The sequence below is a fragment of the Epargyreus clarus genome, unplaced genomic scaffold, assembly GCF_041222505.1.
Source record: "Epargyreus clarus isolate Ecla_fem2 unplaced genomic scaffold, WU_Ecla_fem_2.2 ptg000006l, whole genome shotgun sequence".
Taxonomy (NCBI): domain Eukaryota; kingdom Metazoa; phylum Arthropoda; class Insecta; order Lepidoptera; family Hesperiidae; genus Epargyreus; species Epargyreus clarus.
The window spans coordinates 7,272,306-7,295,220 of NW_027332214.1; the positions used below are offsets into that span (position 1 = coordinate 7,272,306).

At 37.4% G+C, this 22,915-nt stretch overlaps 1 protein-coding gene across 1 annotated transcript in view; it reads left to right on the forward strand.

Annotated features, from left to right (window-relative positions):
• The first annotated feature begins 884 nt into the window (after positions 1-884).
• Positions 885-22,915, forward strand: part of LOC140742838 (neural cell adhesion molecule 1) — a 95,030-nt gene continuing 72,999 nt past the window's right edge. The window contains exons 1-2 of the mRNA XM_073073872.1: positions 885-1,012; positions 18,506-18,714. Of these exons, the coding sequence (XP_072929973.1) occupies positions 960-1,012; positions 18,506-18,714 (262 nt within the window). The 5' untranslated portion in view covers positions 885-959. The remainder of the gene's footprint in view (positions 1,013-18,505; positions 18,715-22,915) is intronic.

Consider the following 22,915-nt stretch of genomic DNA (forward strand, 5'->3'; position numbering starts at 1 on the left):
CACATACCTTTAAGGACTATTTCTTTTGTTCAAAGATCTCTCAAGTATGCAGGTTTCCTTAGGATGTTTTTACTTCACCGTTTAAGCGAGTGTATATAGGTATCAATATACATATACGTATTAGATATATAAATCAATTAACATTTCACTACATGCTGCCGTTCTTCGCGATTACTGCGAAAAGGCCACAAGCCAGAAGAAGTTTATCTTACTTGAGATCTGCTATTTACTAGACTGTGCGATCTACCAATAGCAAATTTATATCGCTGCCTAGGAAGTTCTGTATGTGGGTTAACGCGAATATCAGAAATCTTTGCCTTTTAGATACTATTAACAATAATGGCCAGGTTGTTAGCTTTAATATACTAACTCTAAATTGTCAATATATAAATTATATTATTAAGGTGTATCGAAGTAAACGCTTGTATTTTTGTTATAACAGTCTTTAACGTAATTCTCTGCTACATTAATAGTATCTTGATTAAAGATAATATTTTACCTTTGTATCTAAAAACCTTTGATGTATATTAAAGAGCTAAAAGACATTATATTAAAATAGAGGCAAGGTTCATGCCAACGACATGACGTTGCTTTCTGTGCAGTTACATAACATCGCAACTTAGAATTATGTTACAAAGGTCTCGAAGCCACATTTTCTGTAGCACTAAAACTAAAATCTCCTTGCAGTGTCGACGGTGGACGTGGATGCGGTGTTGGGGCGGACTGCATCGCTACCCTGTGACGTCACGCCCGACACTAACGAGGACCGCGTGTACATGGTGCTCTGGTTTAGAGCAGGGAAGATTACTGGCGGGAAGCCTATTTATAGGTAACTCTATACTTTACTTAAAGAATATTAAGTATGTTAAGTTTAAAATGTGGACGTGGATGTGGTGTTGGAGCGGACTGCATCGCTGCCTTGTGACGTCACGCCCGACACTAACGAGGACCGCGTGTACATGGTGCTCTGGTTTAGAGCAGGGAAGATTACTGGCGGGAAGCCTATTTATAGGTAACTTTATACTTTACTTAAATAATATTAAGTACGTTAAGGTTAAAAATGTGGACGTGGATGCGGTGTAGGGGCGGACTGCATCGCTGCCTTGTGACGTCACGCCCGACACTAACGAGGACCGCATGTATATGGTGCTCTGGTTTTTTTATCATAAAAGCAAATCATCCCGACTGCTTAAAATAATAAACTAAAAAGGTAAATAATGTAGACTTATTCATTTCCATAAATTATATGAATCCGACGGCAGTTTAGTTACGTTAAAATCAATCTATTTGGATTCCAGGGTATGTCACTAAACACTAAACACTTGATAAACATCCGAGTTAAGATATGTAGTGTCTTTGATATTATCTTGTACATTTCGATTGTAATTACGGTTCAGAATCCATTATATATACACCGTTTCGTCAGTTGGTACTCAAGTCTAACTATAGTTGAGACAACTATGAATATGAAATTTCATTATACTTGAACGCTACCAATATCAATATTGGCACTGCAAATGGCACAACCATGTTGCGGAATATTAATGCAACATCATCGCCATCTTGCTACTCGGTATATAAATGAAATATACGATATCAATGATTGAAGCGTTGAACGATTTTATAAACGGAGTATATTTTGAGTATATCCGAAGATTCTTCCGAAGTTTCGGACGTTTCGTTCCGTAACAGTTCTGTACCCTTAGTATAAGTTTTTACGTTTTTACAAAAATGTTTTTGTTTATGTATTTCCAATCAGTTCTGGTATAATCCGCAAGGGGCGCTGATTGCAAAATGTATGGGCAAATACTTAAACAAATACCAAAACAGTCATTTTTGTCAAAACGTATAAACTCATATTAACTGTACTGTTTCAGCTAGATTGGATTAAGAGTAAAGAGGCTTTACCTATCACGCGTGCTGACAACCACACGCGCGTTCCACTCGCATACATAAATGTTCTTTATTTAACTTTTATGCGAGATGTGCCCATAAGCAATTAAAAGATAAGAGTATGCAAGTGGCACGCGGGTGGTAGAGACGCGCGTGTAGACGTAAAAATGCGCGACAGTACGACACTAAACTATTGTAAGGAAAGTAAAAGGTAAGGATTATTTGTCCTTGTAATTTATCTATATTAAAATGAACAAAAATACTACATTCAAATCAAAGTTCATACAATATGCAGTATGTAAACTTCTTCACTAATAAAAACAGTAACAGGAATGTATCCCTCGATTTAACTATTTGTAAGCGCGTCGTTTAAAAAACACAGAATTCAATTAATCTAATCAAGATTGATAGCTTGTAATCTGATTTAAAAACAGCATTTAGTCTAATGGATATCGGTAGAGTACAATCAGATACAGATTAACCTTGCCAAAACATGCATCACAATAAAGAGGTCAATATGTGACAAATTAACCCATGTAGTATTTGTATTGCATAATTGTGTATTATTGTTATGATCTACTGAAGTGTGCAATAAAGAATATCTCTATCTATCTATCTATCTATCTATCTATCTATTTGGAACTTTCCCCTTAGTGTTTTTACAAGAATGACTGTTTTTGTATTTGTTTACGTATTAGCCCATACATTTCCAATCAGCGCCCCTAGGGGACTGTATCAGACCTGAATAGAAATGTATGGGAAAATAAAGTAGAAAGATAAGAAAGTATGGGTAAAAACGTAAAATCTCACACTAAGGGTACTGTTCTAAATTTTCAACATTTTGTACAGAACAATCACATTTATTTTTCACAATCCACGTGGATGAAGTCACGTGTAAAAACTAGTTTGCAATAAAAACGGCAGTCAAACGCAGAATGTAACGAATGAAACGGTTTGATTAAATCAAACCTGATATCAATCAGTACAGCAAATATTTGAATAAAAATATTTGCTGTCGCTTTTACAAAAGTTATATTATAAATGGCAACACACATTTCAAGTTTTAGTATTTTTGTGTAGCTGTAAAGTTGTATGCGGAACGACTTGCAATTTGCACAGTAAATATTATTTGGTTATTGTAATTACTAGAAAATATTTTTAGGGAGTCCGTTTAGATAGCAATCCAATACCCTTACCATGAGTTTTCAAAACATCTCACAACTTCAATTGAATTGAAGGTGGTAGAACCCTTTGTGGTTCGACTCCGGCGGCACCACCGCCACACCTATTTCTACCTAATAACAGCAGTGTTAGGCGCTGCTGTGTTCCGGTTTGAAGGGTGTGGTAAGGGAGATAGACTTTTCCGAGGCGTTCCAGCTTAGTCCTCAGGGGTAGCGGCGCATCTGTGGCCGACCTCAGGTAGGAATATCTAATCCTATCTGGGGTTGATTACAGATGTCCATGGGCGGCAGTAGCCACTTACCATCAGGTGGACTGCATGCTCGTCTGCTACTCTCATATTATAAAAAAAAAAAACTCACAACTTTACGTTACGTTCACATAATCCAATATTCAAATGAAATGAAATGAATATAGTTTATTTATCTCACAAAAAGGTCATATGATAAATCGCATGATTACAACATATGGATATTTTAAACCTTACGTAGTGAGAGACTGGTGCCTATTGTAGGTAAAAAATACCTGAATTACAGGTCACCAGTGCCCTGCCGCGGAAGACTAAACAATAAACATTTGTGTGAATGCAAGTAGACGTGTGTGTAGTAGTGCATATTGGTGTATACGTGTATGAGTGAGTGTATGATGGGTATGATATTCTGTTCCGTTTGCTTTAGTAGACTGAGTAAAGGTAACAATAAGTAAGTGCTCAAGTCTTTCTGTCTGCCTCACATGTTCGCAAAAAAGAGAGACAAAACATAAAGCGCCATTTTGTCAATTTAGACATTTAATGTTACGTTACTGACACTATAGTTCTGATACAATCCGCTAGGGGTGCTGATTGGAAATTGTATGGGCAAATACGTAAACAAATACCAAAACAGTCATATTTGTCAAAATCTAAAAACTCATGGTAAGGGTACATTAGTATGAACACAGTATTGTATTTGCAGATTTGTATGAAGTTCGTCTGATTAAGTATATTATAGACCAACCACATATTTTATTACTCGCTCGCATGCTACTTGCATACTATCCTTTTATAAGTATACATGTGTCGCAGACTACATGTATGTGAAATGTGTGCGTGTAGAGACGCGCGTGCAGATGTAAACACACGCGATCGACAAAGCATCCAAATTATTACTTTTTATTTACCAACAAACAATATTATTACCAAAAACCAACAACATTAATAGTTACTAAAATTAATTGGAATATAATAAGCATCGACAGCGTATCACTCGAATTAGAAGCGCCATAACAGTCCATACGATGAATAAGTTATGACAGGGAAGTAATGAGAGAACAAAGAAATATTTCTTTTTCATATTAGGTTACACCGGCAATAATAACGTTCCAGCTAATGTGAAAGCAAATATGAAATATGAGTGCTGGGTAGATAAAAATGGCGGATTGATTTACTGTAGTCGACGCTAGCGGGGCTTGGAGATAGGGCTTCCGTTCGCATAAAAACATTCTGTATCTCTTATAGGGATGTGTGCATTATTCCTGAAAAAATCGATTCGAATGGTAGACTGCCAATGGAACACAATATTGAAGAATATAAAATTTATTGGCCAAAATTCGCTATATTTCTATGTGTTATTTGCCTTTCTGGGTATAAATGATCATAAGAATGTTCCGATTTGTAATAGAAAAATAAAATTAGAAAAAATAGATTCAGTAGATCGATTTATTACTTAATACCGATTAAAATAAACAAAATAAACATAGTCACTGGTCTGCTTAAAAATATCTCATATGTTAAAATCCATCAAGCTGTTAGGGCTGTAGGAATAGCTAAACGAATGACACATCATCATCATCATCATCATCATCAACCCATTACTGTCCCAATGCTAAGCACGGGTCTCCTCTCATAATGAGAAGGATTACGTCATAGTCCACCGCGCTGGCTAAGTGCGTATTGGTAAACTTGACATACCTTTGAGATTTTTTTTATAAATCTCTCAGGTATGCAGGTTTCCTCACGATGTTTTCGTCCACCGTTTAGCAAGTGATAATTAATTTCTAATACGCACATAACTTAGAAAAATCAGAGGTGCGTGTGCCTGGGATTTGAACCTAGGACGCCTCGATCGAGATGCCGAGTTTCTTAACCACTAGGCTATCACTGGTTTGAATGAACTTTGAATGAATGAATGACACATACATACAAAGATATATGCGCTATGCAGTCCGATAAAACCTTTTTTTCGTTCCAAACATCGATTCTTTAATCGATTCCAAATGCATACTCTCAACGTAATTCAACAAAACTTTTGTTACTTTAAAAAATGGTTATTTCCCGTTGCTACGCTTTTGTATTTTAATATTGAATTGGAAGTCATCACACCGTAACATCGCTGTTACCGACTGTCCGATGGTGTGGGAAATGTAATTTTTCATGCTAGTCATAAAAACCGAATGAGTGATGACTTTCCGCTGTAGCGGGTTAAATTCGCAGTTTGTACAAGATAATACCTGCAATCAAACGGTTATTGGCTAATAATAAAAGCTGCGATATTTGTGAAATTGTACGCTATTTAAGGGTTAAAACTATGTTATGATTTATATTCGTTTTATATTTTTATTTAAAGTGTAAAGTTGTACAACCTGTATAAATTTAACTAGTATTATTTTGACATTTACAATGTATGAAATATACCCATACATAACTAACTCCAAATAAATGATTCTACAATTTATAGCCCAAAGTATATCCGACATTGCCCTCTCTTGTCTCTGCGTTACAACGCCAGTAAATGAATACAGAGCAGTTTAACACTGCTGTTATAAAGTAGAAATAATTGTAGCAATCATGTTTCTAAAGTCGAAGCACAGTAGAAGGGTTCTAGTTTCCTCTATTTACCCCCAAATCTACCCCGCGTATTGCGTCTCGCGATAAAAATCTGACATGAGTTTAGATAACGGTGGATGATTAAATTATGGTAAATTAATTTTAATTTACTTTTTATTTTAAAGGTGGTAGAACCCTTTGTGGTTCAACTCCGGCGGCACCACCGCCACACCTATTTCTACCTAATAACAGCAGTGTTAGGCGCTGCTGTGTTCCGGTTTGAAGGGTGTGGTAAGGGAGACAGACTTTTCCGAGGCGTTCCAGCTTAGTCCTCAGGGGTAGCGGCGCATCTGTGGCCGACCTCAGGTAGGAATATCTAATCCTATCTGGGGTTGATTACAGATGTCCATGGGCGGCAGTAGCCACATCAGGTGGACTGCATGCTCGTCTGCTATTCTTATATTATAAAAAAAAAAAAAACCTATTTCGTTTTATAGTAAAAATAGCGTACTTAATTAGGAGTCTATGACCTAACTTGGGCGAGGAACGTGTGATATTTTGCACGGAACTTTATCCAGCAAAGCTGAGGTAAACCGATTTGACTCGGAACTGCGGAAGTAGGTCAGTCGCAGATTATACGAAGGTTACGTGAAATTTTCTTAACTACCCACCTACGAACATGAAAGAGACGTAATACGGATAGTTTTAGAGCAATCAGGATAAATTTTCGAGCGTTTTAATGAAAAAAATACATGACAAATTTTTCAATAACACCATATAGGCCAAAATATATCAAAATATACTCTCCGTTAAAAAATATTTATGGATAAATATTGCGTCAAAATCGACCTAGCTATTTCTAAGAGTAACGCATACAGACAAACATTTTAAAGCAGACTTTTATTTTAAATTGCTTTCCTATTCCGAAAGTAACCTAAAGCAAATTAGATAATTGCATTTTAAAAACACCAAGGTACATTACATTAATTTCTACCTATTCCATGCTAGAAATTGTACCTTACATATAGTCAGGGTCTATGACCTAACTTGGGCGAGGAACGTGTGATATTTTGCACGGAACTTTATCCAGCAAAGCTGAGGTAAACCGATTTGACTCGGAACTGCGGAAGTAGGTCAGGCGCAGATTATATGAAGGTTACGTGAAATTTTCTTAACTACCCACCTACGAACATGAAAGAGACGTAATACGGATAATTTTAGAGCAAGCCGGAAAAATATTTACTCACGTCCCTTTAACTTTTCGACCGTTACATTGAAATTATTAGAACGTTTAATCCAAAATAGGTAAAAAAGATTCAAAGTGAAGGTAACTTTCCTTATTCTTTGTTCATACTTGCATCTTTATATAATGAGTATCTTGGTAAAATGGATAGTAATAACCTACCTATCATAGTTCAAAATAGAGCTTTTTCAAAACAGCCACAAATAAAGGAACTGAGGCTAAGGATGCCAGCGCGCTCTGATACTTATTCTAGGCATACCAACTTGTTCTAATATTTGCCCTTGATTTAAAATCTGCCTTGCAATATTACGCCACGGATTTACTTAAGTGTCCTCAAATAGTTATAACTTTAATGTGGGACTTAAAACCAGGGTATATGCTTTAAAGTCCCATTACTCATTACGATTATTTCGCTAAAGGACTCTATATAAAATCTTTTGCTGCATTTCTTTGTCCCCATTCCAGAAAAGATACCCGGTATAATTATAAGCGCAAGAAATGGGACGCCTCGACTAAATCCTCCCGGTAATGCATTCCCGGCTCTTTTAGCTTTTATTTAGCTCTACTTGTTTGCTTCAAACAAACATTGCGTGAGATAATTATGACCTATTTCTTAAATTGACTGCAACATGTTCTATGTCCACGGTTGGGCAAGGTTCTTCAACAGGGGTGACCCAAGAGCATTCTTTAAATGATTGAAGTAGCCATGAGCTTGAAGTTAATTTTATGGTAAGTGGTCACTGCAGGTAGTGACCATTTTGAAGGTGGTAGAAACCTTTGTGGTTCGACTCCAGTGGCACCACCGCTTCACCTATTCCTGCCTCATAACAGTAGTGCTAAGCGCTTCTGTATTCCGGTATTCCGAGACGTTCCAGCTAAGTCTACAGGGATAAGTGGTATAATTCTGTAGGCGTGGTGCTACAAGCCTACAGAATTATATAATCAACCCCAGATAGGATTAGATATACCTACCTCAGGTCGGCCACACTTGCGCCGCTACACCTGAGGACTAAGCTGGAACGCCTCAGAAAAGTATACCTCCCTTACCACACCCCTTAACATCACTGCTGTTATGAGGCAGAAATAGATGTGGCGGTGGTGCCGCCGGTGTGGAACCACAAAAGGGTTTTACCACCTTCAAAATATTTTCAAAAAACTATCAGCCCTAATAATTTTTGTTCTATAAATATCAATACTCCTTTGTTACTCGTATGTCGATTTTTTCCCCTTAATATTTTCGTTGGTTCATATTTAAAATTCCCCAAACATTACGTGTACAGGACAAATTTCAGTTATTATGCCAACGTTGTAATTAAGCATAACATAATTGAAACAACGTAACGCCCCCGGCTATAACCGCTAAGGCGAATTCCGTAGCAGCCTTCGAATCACGCACTCGAAAATTCTATGGTATTAGATTGGTACAAGTATATTTTTTGTAGTTCTGTTTTTGTTCTGAAGGTGGTAGAAACCTTTGTGGTTTGACTCCGGTGGCACCATCGCCACACCTATTTCTGCCTAATAAAAGCAATGTTAGGCGCTGCTGTGTTCCGTTATGAAGGGTGTGGTATGGGAGACATACCTTACGAGGCGTTCCAGCTTAGTCCTCAGGGGTAGCGGCAGTCTGTGCCCAATCTCAGGTAGGAATATCTAATCCTATCTGGGGTTGATTACAGATGTCCATGGATGGGAAATTTTTTAGCGATAGGTTGGGAACTAATTGGGAATGTTGACTAACTAGTATTTTTATAGGTATGTATATTCATAGGCTTGAATTTATTTTGATTTGAATTTAATTTAATTTAAATCTAAATATATATAACTCAAAGGTGACTGACTGACATAGTGATCTATCAACGCACAGCCCAAACCACTGGACGGATCGGGCTGAAATTTGGCATGCAGGTAGATGTTATGACGTAGGCATCCGCTAAGAAAGGATTTTGATTAATTCTACCCCCAAGGGGAGAAAATAGGGGATGAAAGTTTATATAAATCTTCTTAATTAATAATATTACTTCGTAACGCGAGCGAAGCCGCGGGCAAAAGCTCGTTTAATTATAAAATGCGACTTAAAATTACATTTGCACGCCATTTATGACAGAATGAGCGAAATTTCTTCACTATAACAACAATGTATACACCTTATTCTAAAAATAAAGATTGTTGTATTTGTATTTGCATCTGTACAACCTATTTTGTAAGGCATATGCACCAGTGGAACCACTATAGACTACTAAAAAGATTACAATATTTATTATTAGTATTGAATGTGTAGGTAACAATTATTTACACAATGAACAAAAAATAAAACACATTTCCTATGGTATTAAGGATATGGTATTAAGATCTCGTCAATTTCTGAATAGAAATAATAAGGACGTCGACCTCGTTATAATGGTCTAAATATTGTCTATCAAAAGGAAATTACCCCAAATAGTTTGACACAACCTTATCAAATATGTTAAAAACGTTTTCTTTTCAATACGGAAGTCCAAAAATAAAAGTCAAGACAAATAACACACTATTATAAGCCAACCTAGTAGTTTACATGAAATTACTATTAATATTGGAATCCAAATTCAATTAATCACCCTCATATTATCAGACTAATCAACTGTGGAACTTTTAAAAATAACCTTCGTATCAACATCAATGACAATAACTGCCCTGTATTAAACTGCTATTTTTTAACACGCTTTTATTAGCTTGGGTTGTATGTATGTATGTATGTAAGTAACAAGTAACGGAACCTTTGAACCCGATTTCTGTCCACTTTGAACGTTCAGTTTAATTCAACATTTTGAAGAATGATCAAAAACCGATGACAATACACGATTTTAATCATTTTGTACCATTATCCTTATCAACATCCTCAGGATTAACGATTTTTTGTAAGAAATGACGTGTAGTAGAATAATTATTAATCCTACTATTCAGTCAAATTGTAGCAATAATAATAATATGATGGGACTAGCTGACCCGGCAAACGTTGTGTTGCCATATAAATAAAAAAATGTTAAGGGTGAACAATCCTTATCACTTAAGGGTATGGAAAATAGATAGTAGCTGATTCTCAGACCTACTGAACATGCATATAAAATTTGGTGAAAATCGATAAAGCCGTTTCGGAGGAGTACGGTAACTAACATTGTGACACGAGAATTTTATATATAAGATAATTCAATTCGTGTAAGGCAGATATGACACGAGCCACAGTGTTGACAAAGGTGTAAAAAGAGCTCTCCTTCAAAGCCGGCGATGCTTGAGCGACTCCTCTGGTGTTGCAAATGTCTAGGCGACGGTGACTGCTTTCCATCAGGTAGTCAGTCTGTTTCATCGTTTAGGTATAAATATAAAAAGAAAAAAATCGATGAAGCTTGTTGACGACAGCCGGCTGCAGTGACCGACAGTCGGTGACGGTCGCTGGCGACAAGCGCCGATAATCGGCGATATTCGTCAATATAAACTACAAGTTTTTGCCCGCAGCTTCGCCCGCGTTTAAAAGAAAATAATATAACATACTAACATACATAAAACTGTAAATTCGTACCTTCAATTTTGCTAAAGATCATCACATGATCAAATGCATAGTTTGCGATTCAATCCTTACTTATATCGATTAAATAATCGATCTTTTGGGTCCAAAAGATCGATTCTCCGATTAATCGATCTGAGTTCTCCATCCCTAGTTCCCGTGGGATTTCCGGGATAAAAACTATCCTATATCCTTTCTCGGGTCTCAGACTATCTTTGTACAAAATTTCATTAAAATCGGTTCAGTGGTTTATGCGTGAAGAAGAAACAACCAGACAGACAGACAGACATACAGAGTTACTTTCGGATTTATAATATTAGTAAGGATAAGTAAAATATAGGTACCAACTCTTCATTTTGCTGTTGTCAACAGATTTCTATGCCCAGCAGTGGGGCACAGAAAATTTTGCAGTTACTACCATCAATCTCAATAAAAGTGATTAAAGGGGGCGTTCCCACTTCTACTATATAAAAAAATCGTTGATTTTACCACGCTTATTTATTAGCTTGGCCTGTATGTAACGGAATCTTTGAACTCGATTTTTACCCACTTTAAACGGTTCGATTTTGAACAATTATCAAGAGATAGACAGTACATGATTTTAATAATTTTATCTCATTCTTCTCATCAGGATCGTCAGGAATCGGGATTAACGATTGTCCTTGTGCGATATTGGCGTGGTTTTTAGTTTTTAAACTATAATTATTTTCTAGTCGGTTGCAGATGTCGATCGGCGTAGAGGCGGCAATGACTTCTTGATATTTGATTGCCATGTCCCTGTAGTTCCGGGACTAGAATAGGGCTACGGTATCCCCTGCCTGTTGTAAGAGGCGACTAAAAGGGGTTTCCCCGGGGTTGCGGGCGGCAAGAGTGGGAGCTCGAACCGTCTAGTAGCCCCGGGAAGTACAGTGGTATGTGTGGTCGCATACCATCGTGAGCACCAGATGGTGTGGGAGGAGCGAAAACTACTCCCCTAGGGCAGAGCCCGATCGGGGCATCGCGCTTGGAGGACTCCCGTTGCGTTCCGTCGGAGATCCCAGAGTTCTCCAACAAGCCTTGAGGACGGCCACCGGGGGGTTTAGTGCGTTAAAAATCCCACATAACCCGGCGTCACTCCCACGTCGTCGAGTACCTTTTGAAGCTTTCCTCCTCGTTAAAAAAGGTGGCCTACATATTCATTACTGATACAACCATATAAAATATGACAGTCTGTTATCGTAAAAATGGCGAACATAATGACAAGTGATAAGTGAAAACAGCTTTTATTTTCTTGCAACACAATCAGATATTCTTTTATTATTTTAATTTGTTTCCAAAGATATAAGGCGCCGTATTTTCGTAAAAAGATACATTCGATAATGGAATGCTAATGTAAAAGGAGGAAATGAAGTGTGGAATCGAATTTTTGAATATATTGAATGTTCGCCGCATACAGGTGTTCATGCGAAATAATGGAACGACTAAACTTTGAATATTGTTTTGTATTTGTATACAAGTATTCCTTTATTTATGGTTTGTGAGTACTAGAAACGTTTGAGTAGAATCCGACGCGATGTGCATGTGCAAACTATTATTTTTCAATGGGTTTTCTTTAAAATGGAAGTAGCAAGCGAGCATACAGTATATTTGATAGCAAGTCTTTTTTATAATATAGGAGTACCAGACGAGCATGCAGTCCACCTGATGGTAATTGGCTATTGCCGCCCATGGACAACTGTAATCAACCCCAGATAGGATTAGATATTCCTACCTGAGGTCGGCCAGAGATGCGCCGCTACCCCTGAGGACTAAGCTAGAACGCCTCGGAAGTCTGTCTCCCTGACCACACCCTTCAAATCGGAACACAGCAGCGCCTAACACTGCTGTTATTAGGTAGAAATAGGTGTGGCGGTGGTGCCGCCGAAATCGAACCACAAAATGTTCTATCACCTTCAAACGACAACTTCAAACGACGAGTCTAACGACTTACTATCAAATATATAGTATGCTATTTATACGATTATGGATATTTATACGTATCTGTAATCAACCCTAAGTAATATTTTGGCCACATATGCATTGCTACTATGAAGACTAAGTCAGTATTGATCATGTAAATTTCTCTCCCTCACCACTTTTTCAAACCATAAAACAAAAGCACGTGACACTGATGTTATATGAATACAGAAATAGTTGTGGCGGTGGTGCCACTATGATCCAATAGCCTAGTGGTTAAGAAACTCGGCCTCATGATTGAGGGCTCCGAGGTTCAAATCCCAGACACGCGTCTCCGATTTTTCAAAGTTATGAGCGTATTAGAAATTATCTATTACTTGCTTAAACGGTGAAGGAATACATCGTGAGGAAACCTGCATTCATGAGAAATCGTAAAAAAGGTTTTTAATGGTATGTGAAGTCTACCAATTCGCACTTGGCCAGGACTGTGGACTATGGACTATGGACAGGACTAACCTAACCTAACCTAATCCGTCCCATTCTAAAAGGTGAGCCGTGCCCAGCAGTGAGACAGTAATATGTTGATGATGACCTAAAGGACAGTGTTTACTTACCATCAACATTTCATGCTAATTTGCTTTTTCTAAATAAAAATAAAAATAATATGATAGTGGGTGACGCAGTTAAGCGTTGGTGATTTCTGTCGCAGTTAACCGTACAGTTAAAAATACATACTCGTAGGAGGCGGATGGGAGTTGGGGGTGAAACGGTAAAAAGTAGATAAGAGGTGGCTCACTTACAGTTTGCTTTTTACGTTTTTAATGTTCAACGCAAAATGCTTCATATTTTAAGTTAACGTTTTTCTTACGTGTATCTGTTTTTAATATCGTAGTTCTAAAATAGATAAATGTTTATTGAAAATCTATTTATCCGTTAGTATAACCTAACGAGTCGTTGTCTTATAAAATTTAAAATTTGACAATCATTGCCAAATATAGAAATGTGTCTCATTCCTTTTTAAAATTTTGTGTATTCTAAAAGAAAACCCACGTCTAGCAGTGGCACACTAGATGTATGTATATAAAAATTAATGTTTGTCTGTTTGTCCTATATAGAATCGTAAACTATGCATTTGAACATGTAATAATCTTTAGCAAAGGTGTTGTGCATGAACCCACGAAGGTTTCTGAGTTGGTACAACCAATTTTCGGCAGATGGCGCCAATATCATTCCAATAAAGGTACAAATTTTCAGTTATATGAATGTCTTTTTTTAAACGCATTTGAAGCCGTGGGCAGTATTAGTTAAAGATAAAAATTACTATTAAATTAATATTCTTATACCAATTTTATTTTTTCAACTTACGCTATACAATGTCAACGTGGCGTTGAAGATGAAAAACTATTTTCATATGAAATTTATGTCATTTCTGAAACACGCTTAGTAATAGCGACTATTACGACTAGCTAGCGTAAGTTGTCCTCGGGGCGCTATTTATGCGCTATGTTGATGATATATTACTAGTTATATTACGTTTCTACGTTATAAACTGTAACTTATCTGCTATAATTAAACTTTTTGCTGTCTGTCTGTCTGTTATACAAAAGTACGAAGTTTATTTTAATGATCCTTATTGCTTTTAAATTCTATTGTAAAAACATACAAAGTAGATTTATATTCATTATTCTAGTATGGAAATCTAAATACTAAGATTTTCTTCTTACCTAACAGGTTATTGAACCCGAAACCTCTGCATTTCAGACGAGTAAAATAAAATCTATACCACACAAAATAGCATCATTACATTCACTATTCGCGCTACGCGTGATGTCATACTATTCTTTGTTTTTAACAGAGACATAAAAATAATAAAATCATTAAGTACGTGTCCGGTAATGGCCTTATGTCCACTTGGTACCGTTTACTCGTCCCTCGGGCGCTGTATCACTCGCAAGGATAAACCGAGAGTTATGGTTTAATTTGAGTTGCTAATTTACTTGCCTTGGCAACGGTGTTATGTTTTGGTTTGATGAATACGCTAAGACGATATTTATGGGACGTGAAATAATTATTCGCGGGTACTACAACCACACCATATATACCAAAGACAATAAAAATGGTTACTGGTGAATACAGTAATACATACAATAAATGTTCTAGTCTTCTTTTTTATATATGTAACCTAACGATAAGGCAGACGGGCTACCTGAAAGCAGTCACGATCGCCTATGGATATGCCTATGCAACACCAGAGGAGTCGCCAATGCATCGCCGGCTTTGAAGGAGAGCTCTTTTTACACCCCTCTTGAAGAGCCCCATGTCATAGTCCTGAGGAATACCTTAGTCTAAATAGCATTGCAAAATTCACAAACTTAAATAGAATCTTCAAACTTAGTCTTTACGGATAGCAACGGATTTTTACATCTTTCTAACACAGAAGCACTTAACACTGCATTTATAACGCAAAAATAATCCTAAGAAATAGACGTGGCGTTGGTGGTTATAGAAATCAAGCATGAATGGTACTACCACCTTCAAAATTCGCAATAGATATAAAAATACAAATAAATATAAATCACAATCATTTTCTTACGCACATATTAACAGACACAAAATTCACAGCAAAGCTTTAAGCACGTGCCAGTTATGTCCACTTAGTACCGCTCAGTCCCCAGAGCGCTGTTTGACGATAACGCGGCCTACAGTTTAACTCCGACAATAACATATACCATAAAGCGATTTTAAAATAGATTTTTTTATATTTATCTCGAGTAGATTGAGACCAGAAGCATTTTCTTCGACTTAAAGTGACTACTGTGCAATCAGCGGACGTTTTTGGTATAATAGTTTTAAAGTAGTTTATTTATTTGATAAACCATATGCTTCAGTAACTTGTCATGATTTTCGCTTATTAAACTAGAGAAATCACACTACCTTTTCCTCATCTTTTATACACGTGTTAACGGACACAAAATTGACAATAAATCTTTAAGCACGTGCCAGTTATGTCCACTTGGTACCGCTCAGTCCCCAGAGCGCTGTTTGACGATAACGCGGCCTACGGTTTTTTTTCTATTTATCTCGACAAGATTCCGACCATTCGTTTTCTACTACTGTAATGGATGTAATCAACAGAATTTACACTGTTATGTACTAGTTGCGTTCTATATTTTAAAACCTGATCGATTACACGAATAAACCGCCGCCTACCAAATCCCAATTGGACAGTGAAATGATTCTTATGCATATACCCATGCTAACCAATTGAACAGTAATAGGTTGATAATGATAATGATGACCCGAAAAAGTATAGCATTTAACTTTTATGTCAGAAATCAAACCCAAAATCCTTCGTGCCAGGCTGGCTGTGACCATTCCGCATTCGGATTCAAACGTTTAAACAGAGCAATCATAACAAAAACAGTTAAACTGTAAACGGGTATGCCTAAGCCTTCCCTAGAGTACCGTTTGGCCACCAAGATATAATGGCATGGTGTAATCCAGCTAAGTACACTTTATTGTACCAATAATCCTCATACATAGCTGAGATGAGTAAAATACATGGATTGATCACTCTTAATAAGTGTAATCAGTTCTAAAAATGTTTTTTTTTTGCGTAAATAAAGTGATGCCACGTCTCCGTTCTAATATGTCCCTAAAATATTTGAAATAGTTATTTATTATGTAAATTATGTAGTATTCGTTATTTATACGCAGATTTTCTCTACAAATGTTTTTTATTTGTCAAGAATTAAGAAATAAATTATAAAATCATCCTTTTGTGGCTATTTTCAAATTCAAGACGGTGAAGTATCTTTCTATTTTACTTATCAAAGATACATAGACATAACTTGTTCATCAATTGTACCTTGTTAACACAAGTTCTAAGTGTTAAGCCTAAGTACATTAACTCAGTCTAATACTAATCCTTTCAATGTATATATTACTCAATTTATAACATGAGTTTATGAGTATATATTTATCTATGTATTGCGTAATGCAGTAACTTACTAAGAAATATACATGAATGTTATATCAATAATAATGTGTAGTATACAAAATGAATAAAACGCAACAGCCAGACATGAATTTGATTATCTGTTTTGGGTCTGGGTGTTTGTGTATTCGTCTTTGTGTGTGTCCATGACACCCACGGCATAGTATGGGGCTGTGAGTGTAGAAAACGTCTATTATTACTACTTTACTACAAATACATCTTTATTAGAATAAAATTTATCTTTATAGTGCGCATAAGAAATTAATTATCACTTGCTAAACGGTGAAGGAGAACATCGTGAGGAAACCTGCATACCTGAGAGATTTATAAAAAAAAATCTCAAAGGTAAGTGAAGTCTACCAATACGCACTTGGCCAGCGCGGTGGATGGCCTAATCCTTCTCATTATGAGAGGAGACCCTTGCCCAGCAGTGGGACAGTAATGGGTTGTTGATGATAATGATGATGATATCTTTATTATTGAGTAGGTACTCTCGATTTTTACAAGTCCTATTCCCAGGGAAACATAAAAGGGTTACAGTCAAACTTGTTTACATAAAATATTAAGTTAGACTTAAAGGCGAAGGCAATAATTAAAGTTATAATATTTTTTTAATATTCAAATATTTTGGTATTTAAAATTCCTACATACTTCCAAAACAAAGGGCAACTGAAAACTGTTTATCCAAAATTAACGAACAAAAACCGCTTTCGAAATTTAACAAGATACCACCGCTTAAACTATGTTCGTAGAATTCGTTAACGAAATAAAACATGCCATAAAATTCTAGAGAAAATTATAAACGACGCCAAGTACGAGTCGAACTTGTCACAGAGGGTTCCGTACCACTGTAAAATAATGTAGCAGTTTATTTTATGGGTAGCACCTACCCTTTTTAAAACCTATTTAACTTCACTCGTATATTAAACTTCTTATTTTCATTACTTGTTGTTATAGAAGCCATAGTAACACACTCTCCCTATAATTTTCAAGGGTCTATTTATTTCGCTTCAAGATTGCTGTCACAGACAGACAGCGGGAGGGTCCCACGTCTATCTTTTAGGGTTAGTGTACGGAACCAATGTACGGAAAAATACAAAATATTTGTGCATACTATCTATACATATAAAATTGAAAGTGACAGACGGTGAGACAGACGCACAAGTGATCCTATAAGGGTTCAGTTTACGTTTTGTCATACGGAACCCTAATAAATTTAATACGTAGCCCCTTGAAGTCAGCGCGAAATCGCGGGTAGAAAGTAGTATTTATATAACGTTCAAAGTATTTACTTTGGCGTTGTTTCAATCAAATAACTGGTTTGCGGTCCCGACGAGACGACCGCCAGACTGTATTCCATTGAAAATGTATTTATTATGAAAAGTGGTTCAAACATGGTACATTCGATGTTAAATGTAATATAATTATGTGGTGTAAAGCATGGCTGGTTGTATAAATGTATCTGATGCGGGATTTTAATTGGCTTTAATTTTTTTAGGGTACCATACTCTTGACGACTACACATGTGCAGTAAAACATAATGCAGTGCAGTAATAGCCTAATCGGAGAGTCCGAGGTTCGAATCTTAATCACCTCTGATTTTTCAAATTATAGCTTAAATGGTGAATGAATATATGTTGAGTAAACCTGGATGCCTAAGAGTTCCTAAAAATGTTAAGGGTGTGTAAAGTCTACCAGTTCCCACTTGGCCAGCGCGGTGGACTGAGGCCTTAAGCATCCTCTCATTCTGTAAGGAGACCCATGCCCAGTTGTGGGACAATAGATTTGACGACAATTTTCAAGAAACATACTAGAGCTTTTTAAACATACTAAACCCTAAATCGAATCTGACTTACTTTACTTCAGATAAGGATCAAATACAAAAACACCCATCTTTAAACCAGTTTATCTTTCCAGCTTCGACGTCCGCGGGCGGTCGTTCAACAAAGCCCTCCAGTGGTCAGACCCTCACGTCTTCGGACCCCGCGCCTACTTCGCGACGGTAGCGCGACCAGCTGCCCTCACCCTCGACACTGTACAGCTGGACGATGAAGGAGTCTACCGGTGTAGAGTGGACTTCAAGAACTCACCCACGAGGAACTTCCAGATACGACTGGCTGTGATAGGTGAGTGAGATTTTTTAAAATACTATAAATTTTTATAGTACTCGTATAGTAGCAGACGAACTTGAAGGTGGTAGAACCCTTTGTGGTTCGACTCCGATGGCACCACCGCCACACCTACGAGTATTTCTGCCTAATAACAGCAGTGTTAGGCGCTACTGTGTTCCGTTTTGAAAAGTGTGGTAAGGGAGACATACTTCTCCGAGGCGTTCCAGCTTAGTCCTCAGGGGTAGCGTCGGTCTGTGGCCGACCTCAGGTAGGAATATGTAATCCTATCTGGCGTTGATTACAGATGTCCATGGGCGGTAGTAGCCACTTACCATCAAGTGGACTGCATGCTCGTCTACTACTCCGATATTATAAAAAAAGACGAGCATGCAGTTCACCTGATGGTAAGTGGCTACTGCTATGGACATCTGTAATCAACGCCAAATAAGGTTAGATTCCTACCTGATGTTGGTCACAGATACCCCACTACCCCTGAGGAGCAAGCAAGAATGCCTCGGTAAAGTATTTCCCTTGCCACACCCTTTCAGCCAAAACACAGCAGCACTTAACACTGCTGTTCCTAGGTAAGATGCTGTTATAGGTGTGGCAATGGTGGTACTGGAGTAGAACCACAACGCGTTCCTCACAAACTACCTAAGATATAATATTTTTTTTTAAATCCTATCTGGAAATAAATTCCCACCACCACAAGATAAGAACCCGTGGTCGAACAAAGGTCTTCAGCATCGAAGACCATTCTTATACTCGTATAGCACACAATTAAGTACAAACGATTTCTTACAGCAGAAAACTGTCGAACAAAGTTTGACATAATCGTTACGAAAAGGAAATTCGCGAGTTTCGAAACGAACCAACTAGTATAGCGATTGGCGCAGTTGTTCGCATTCCCACGAAAAACTTTAACACAGAACCTCTGCCTTATGTCGTGAATTTATAAGCGTTATCTAAAAAGCCAGGCTTTCTTAGAGACAAAGCTTTGAGATCCTTTGAATTTCGTGGAGGTTACACATAAAAAAACAGTGATAGCCTAATGGTTTAAGAAATTCGGCCTCTCGATCGAGGGGTCCGAGGTTCAAATCCCAGGCACGCACCTCTGATTGTTCAAAGTGATGTGCGTATTAGAAATAAATTATCAATTGCTTAAACGGTGAAGGAAAACATCGTGAGGAAACCTGAGCACATCTGAGAGATTTTATAAAAACATAATCTCAAAGGTATGTGAAGTATACTAATACGTACTTGGCCAGAGCGGTGGATTATGGCCTATTCCTTCTCATGCTGAGAGGAGATACTTGCCCAGCAGTGGGACAGTAATGGGTTGATGATCACACAAGAGCCGTCAAAAGGTGGTGGTTTATTACAATTACTGTTATATGAAGTTTGTGCAGTAAAGAAAACTGTGCTATTTTTTTTACTGCTGTTTCTGTAGTTTTTAACGGATGATATTAAAACTATCACCACCACATATGATAATCTAAGACTTACAACAGCACCAAACGTAACCATTGCACCACTCTACAAAGTAGCCCAATAAATAGCGCATTCTACTAAATAAATCAAACTATGCCAACAAAGGTGTAATTTTATAAGCCATTTACAAGGGCAGTGACCCTTCCTACACATAGACTAAAATTGACTTACAAAGTGATTTTATTAACTCGGCCAAACTGCCTTAGCGAGTCCGTTCCGGAATTTATTACCCCCAACATCTACATGTGTTTATCGCGAACTTTAAATTGCAAATAAGCTAACCCGATATACACGAAAGATTAATATCTATCAATTATAGTGTCTGCATATTTACACCGGTGAAGAATGGTATCTGATTTTGACTTATTTACCATAAGACTAGAATTAACACACATTTACATAAGGAAATAATACAAACACGGAAACGTGTTGATAAGTGCTAGGGTAGTATGTATTAGTAGGTTTTGAGCATGCTATCCACCTTATGGAAAGTGCCCGCCCATCGACATGATGTGTCACCAACTCCATATATAACTGGAAATAAATGCATTGCCGTTCTTGAGAGAAAATGTAAGATGGTCATTGGTCGCCTCATATGGAAGTCAGCATCCACACCTTTCGACGGAAACGTAAGAAATGCTTTACGCTAGAAATGGGTGTGACGGTGGTACCCCCCCCCCCCCCATTCGAACAATTCCGTTCTGTCTTCCTATATGTATATCTGGAAATTTATAATTACCTGCATGGTACACATTGGATTATCGAAGGAGAATATAGAGTTAATCATTTTTCTTCGGTAAAAAGATGGTAAATAAAATGATAAATATATTAATATACGATTTACCTGCCTGAGATTTTAAAGCGGTCTTTCTTACAAGAAGTGCAGAAACTAAGCTATTACTAGACCTCAATAAGGAGAGAACGGACCGTGATAGCCTATTCTAAGATTTATTACTTCATTTGTTTTAAATATAGTTATTATGAAATATATTATATTCGGAGCCAATTTGATAACTAATAATAATAATAATCTTTTATATAAAATTCTCGTGTCACGATATTAGTTACCGTACTCCTCCGAAACGGCTTTATGGATTTTCACCAAATTTTATATGCATATTCAGTAGGTCTGAGAATCGGCTACTATCTATTTTTCATACCCCTACGTGATAAGGGTTGTTCACCCTTAACATTTTTTTATTTATTTGGCAACACAACGTTTGCCGGGTCAGCTAGTAAAAATATATAATCATAGTGGACTTTTCGATTGTAAACGACACCTATTCAATGTCGTAATATACAATTTCCAATGACCACATCGCTTACCATTAATATATCAATCAGAACAATTACAGTTAAAATCGTTGGCAGAGAATTAAAACCACAGAATACACCGTAATCACTCCAAATTATTATTGGTGTACGTTTCACAGACATATGTGAACTGATTGCGTATTTACATATGAGTAGATTATGCCCATGACTTCCTTACATTACATTTTTTTTACAATATAGTAATAGCAGACGAGCCAATATAGTAATAGCAGTCCACCTGATGGTAAGAGGCTACTGCCGCCCATGGACATCTGTAATCAACCCCAGATAGGATTAGATAACCGGGTACCTGACTACCTGAAGTCGGCCACAGATGCGCCGCCACCCCTGAGGACCAAGCTGGGACGCTTCAGGAAAGTATGTCTCCCTTACCACACCCTTCAAAACGGAACACAGCAGCGCCTAACACTGCTGTTATTAGGCAGAGATAGGTGTGGCGGTGGTGCCGCCGAAGTCGAACCACAAAGGGTTCTACCACCTTCAAAATGTAAAGATGTAAAGATTTGACTCTGAAGGTTCTGTCGCCGCGCCTATTTCTACCTAATACCTGTATTTTTAAGCGCTGCTGTGTTCCGCAGGGTAAGGGAGACATACTTGTCCCAGGCGTTCCAATGTAGATTACAATAAAGCGATACGTCTGTAGTTAATCTTAGGTAGGTATCTAATCTTATTTAGGGTTAATTACCATGGTCCATGGGTGGCTTTAAACACTTACAATTAGGTGGAACGCATGCTCGTTTGCTACTCAATATTATGGCTAAAAATGTGGTATGAGTGTAGATTTTAATCGAAACATTAGGTATACATGGTATCAGCCCTGTGATCTCAGATCAGAAGATAGAGTATGCCTTGCTTATCGTGAGTAGCAAGAATATATGGCTTTAGGGGATGTGGGCTGCAAGGGATCTCAAACTACTCAGCTAGCGGCCCCGGCAAGAACAACGGTAGGGAGAACTTCACAAAATTAGACATCATTCATTTTTCCACTATACAAATATAGTTTAAGCACTAAATATAACTGAGTTAGTTATAAAGTTTCGTTTTAATTCCCTATACCCAATCTACATACAAGCCTGTCGTTATTCCCACTCAGTTCATTTCTCAAATCGATACGCGCTCAGCTGTTTCCGAACTTGTTTCATTAAATTCAAATTTCGTGTTGTACTTATTAATTCAGGCGAGCGTTTCTCCACATCGCGGCTGCTTTGCACGACTGCTTTTTATACGGGAATTTGAGCGACAGAGTGGTTTAGTATGTGAAATCGTTTTAGTATACGATCGGTTATAAAGTGCGCTAAACCTACGGTTTGGGTGTATATATCGTTGCCTACAAAGTTAAGCAACATTGTATGTATTCGGGTATGACCGATAGTAGCCATGGGATGTAAGT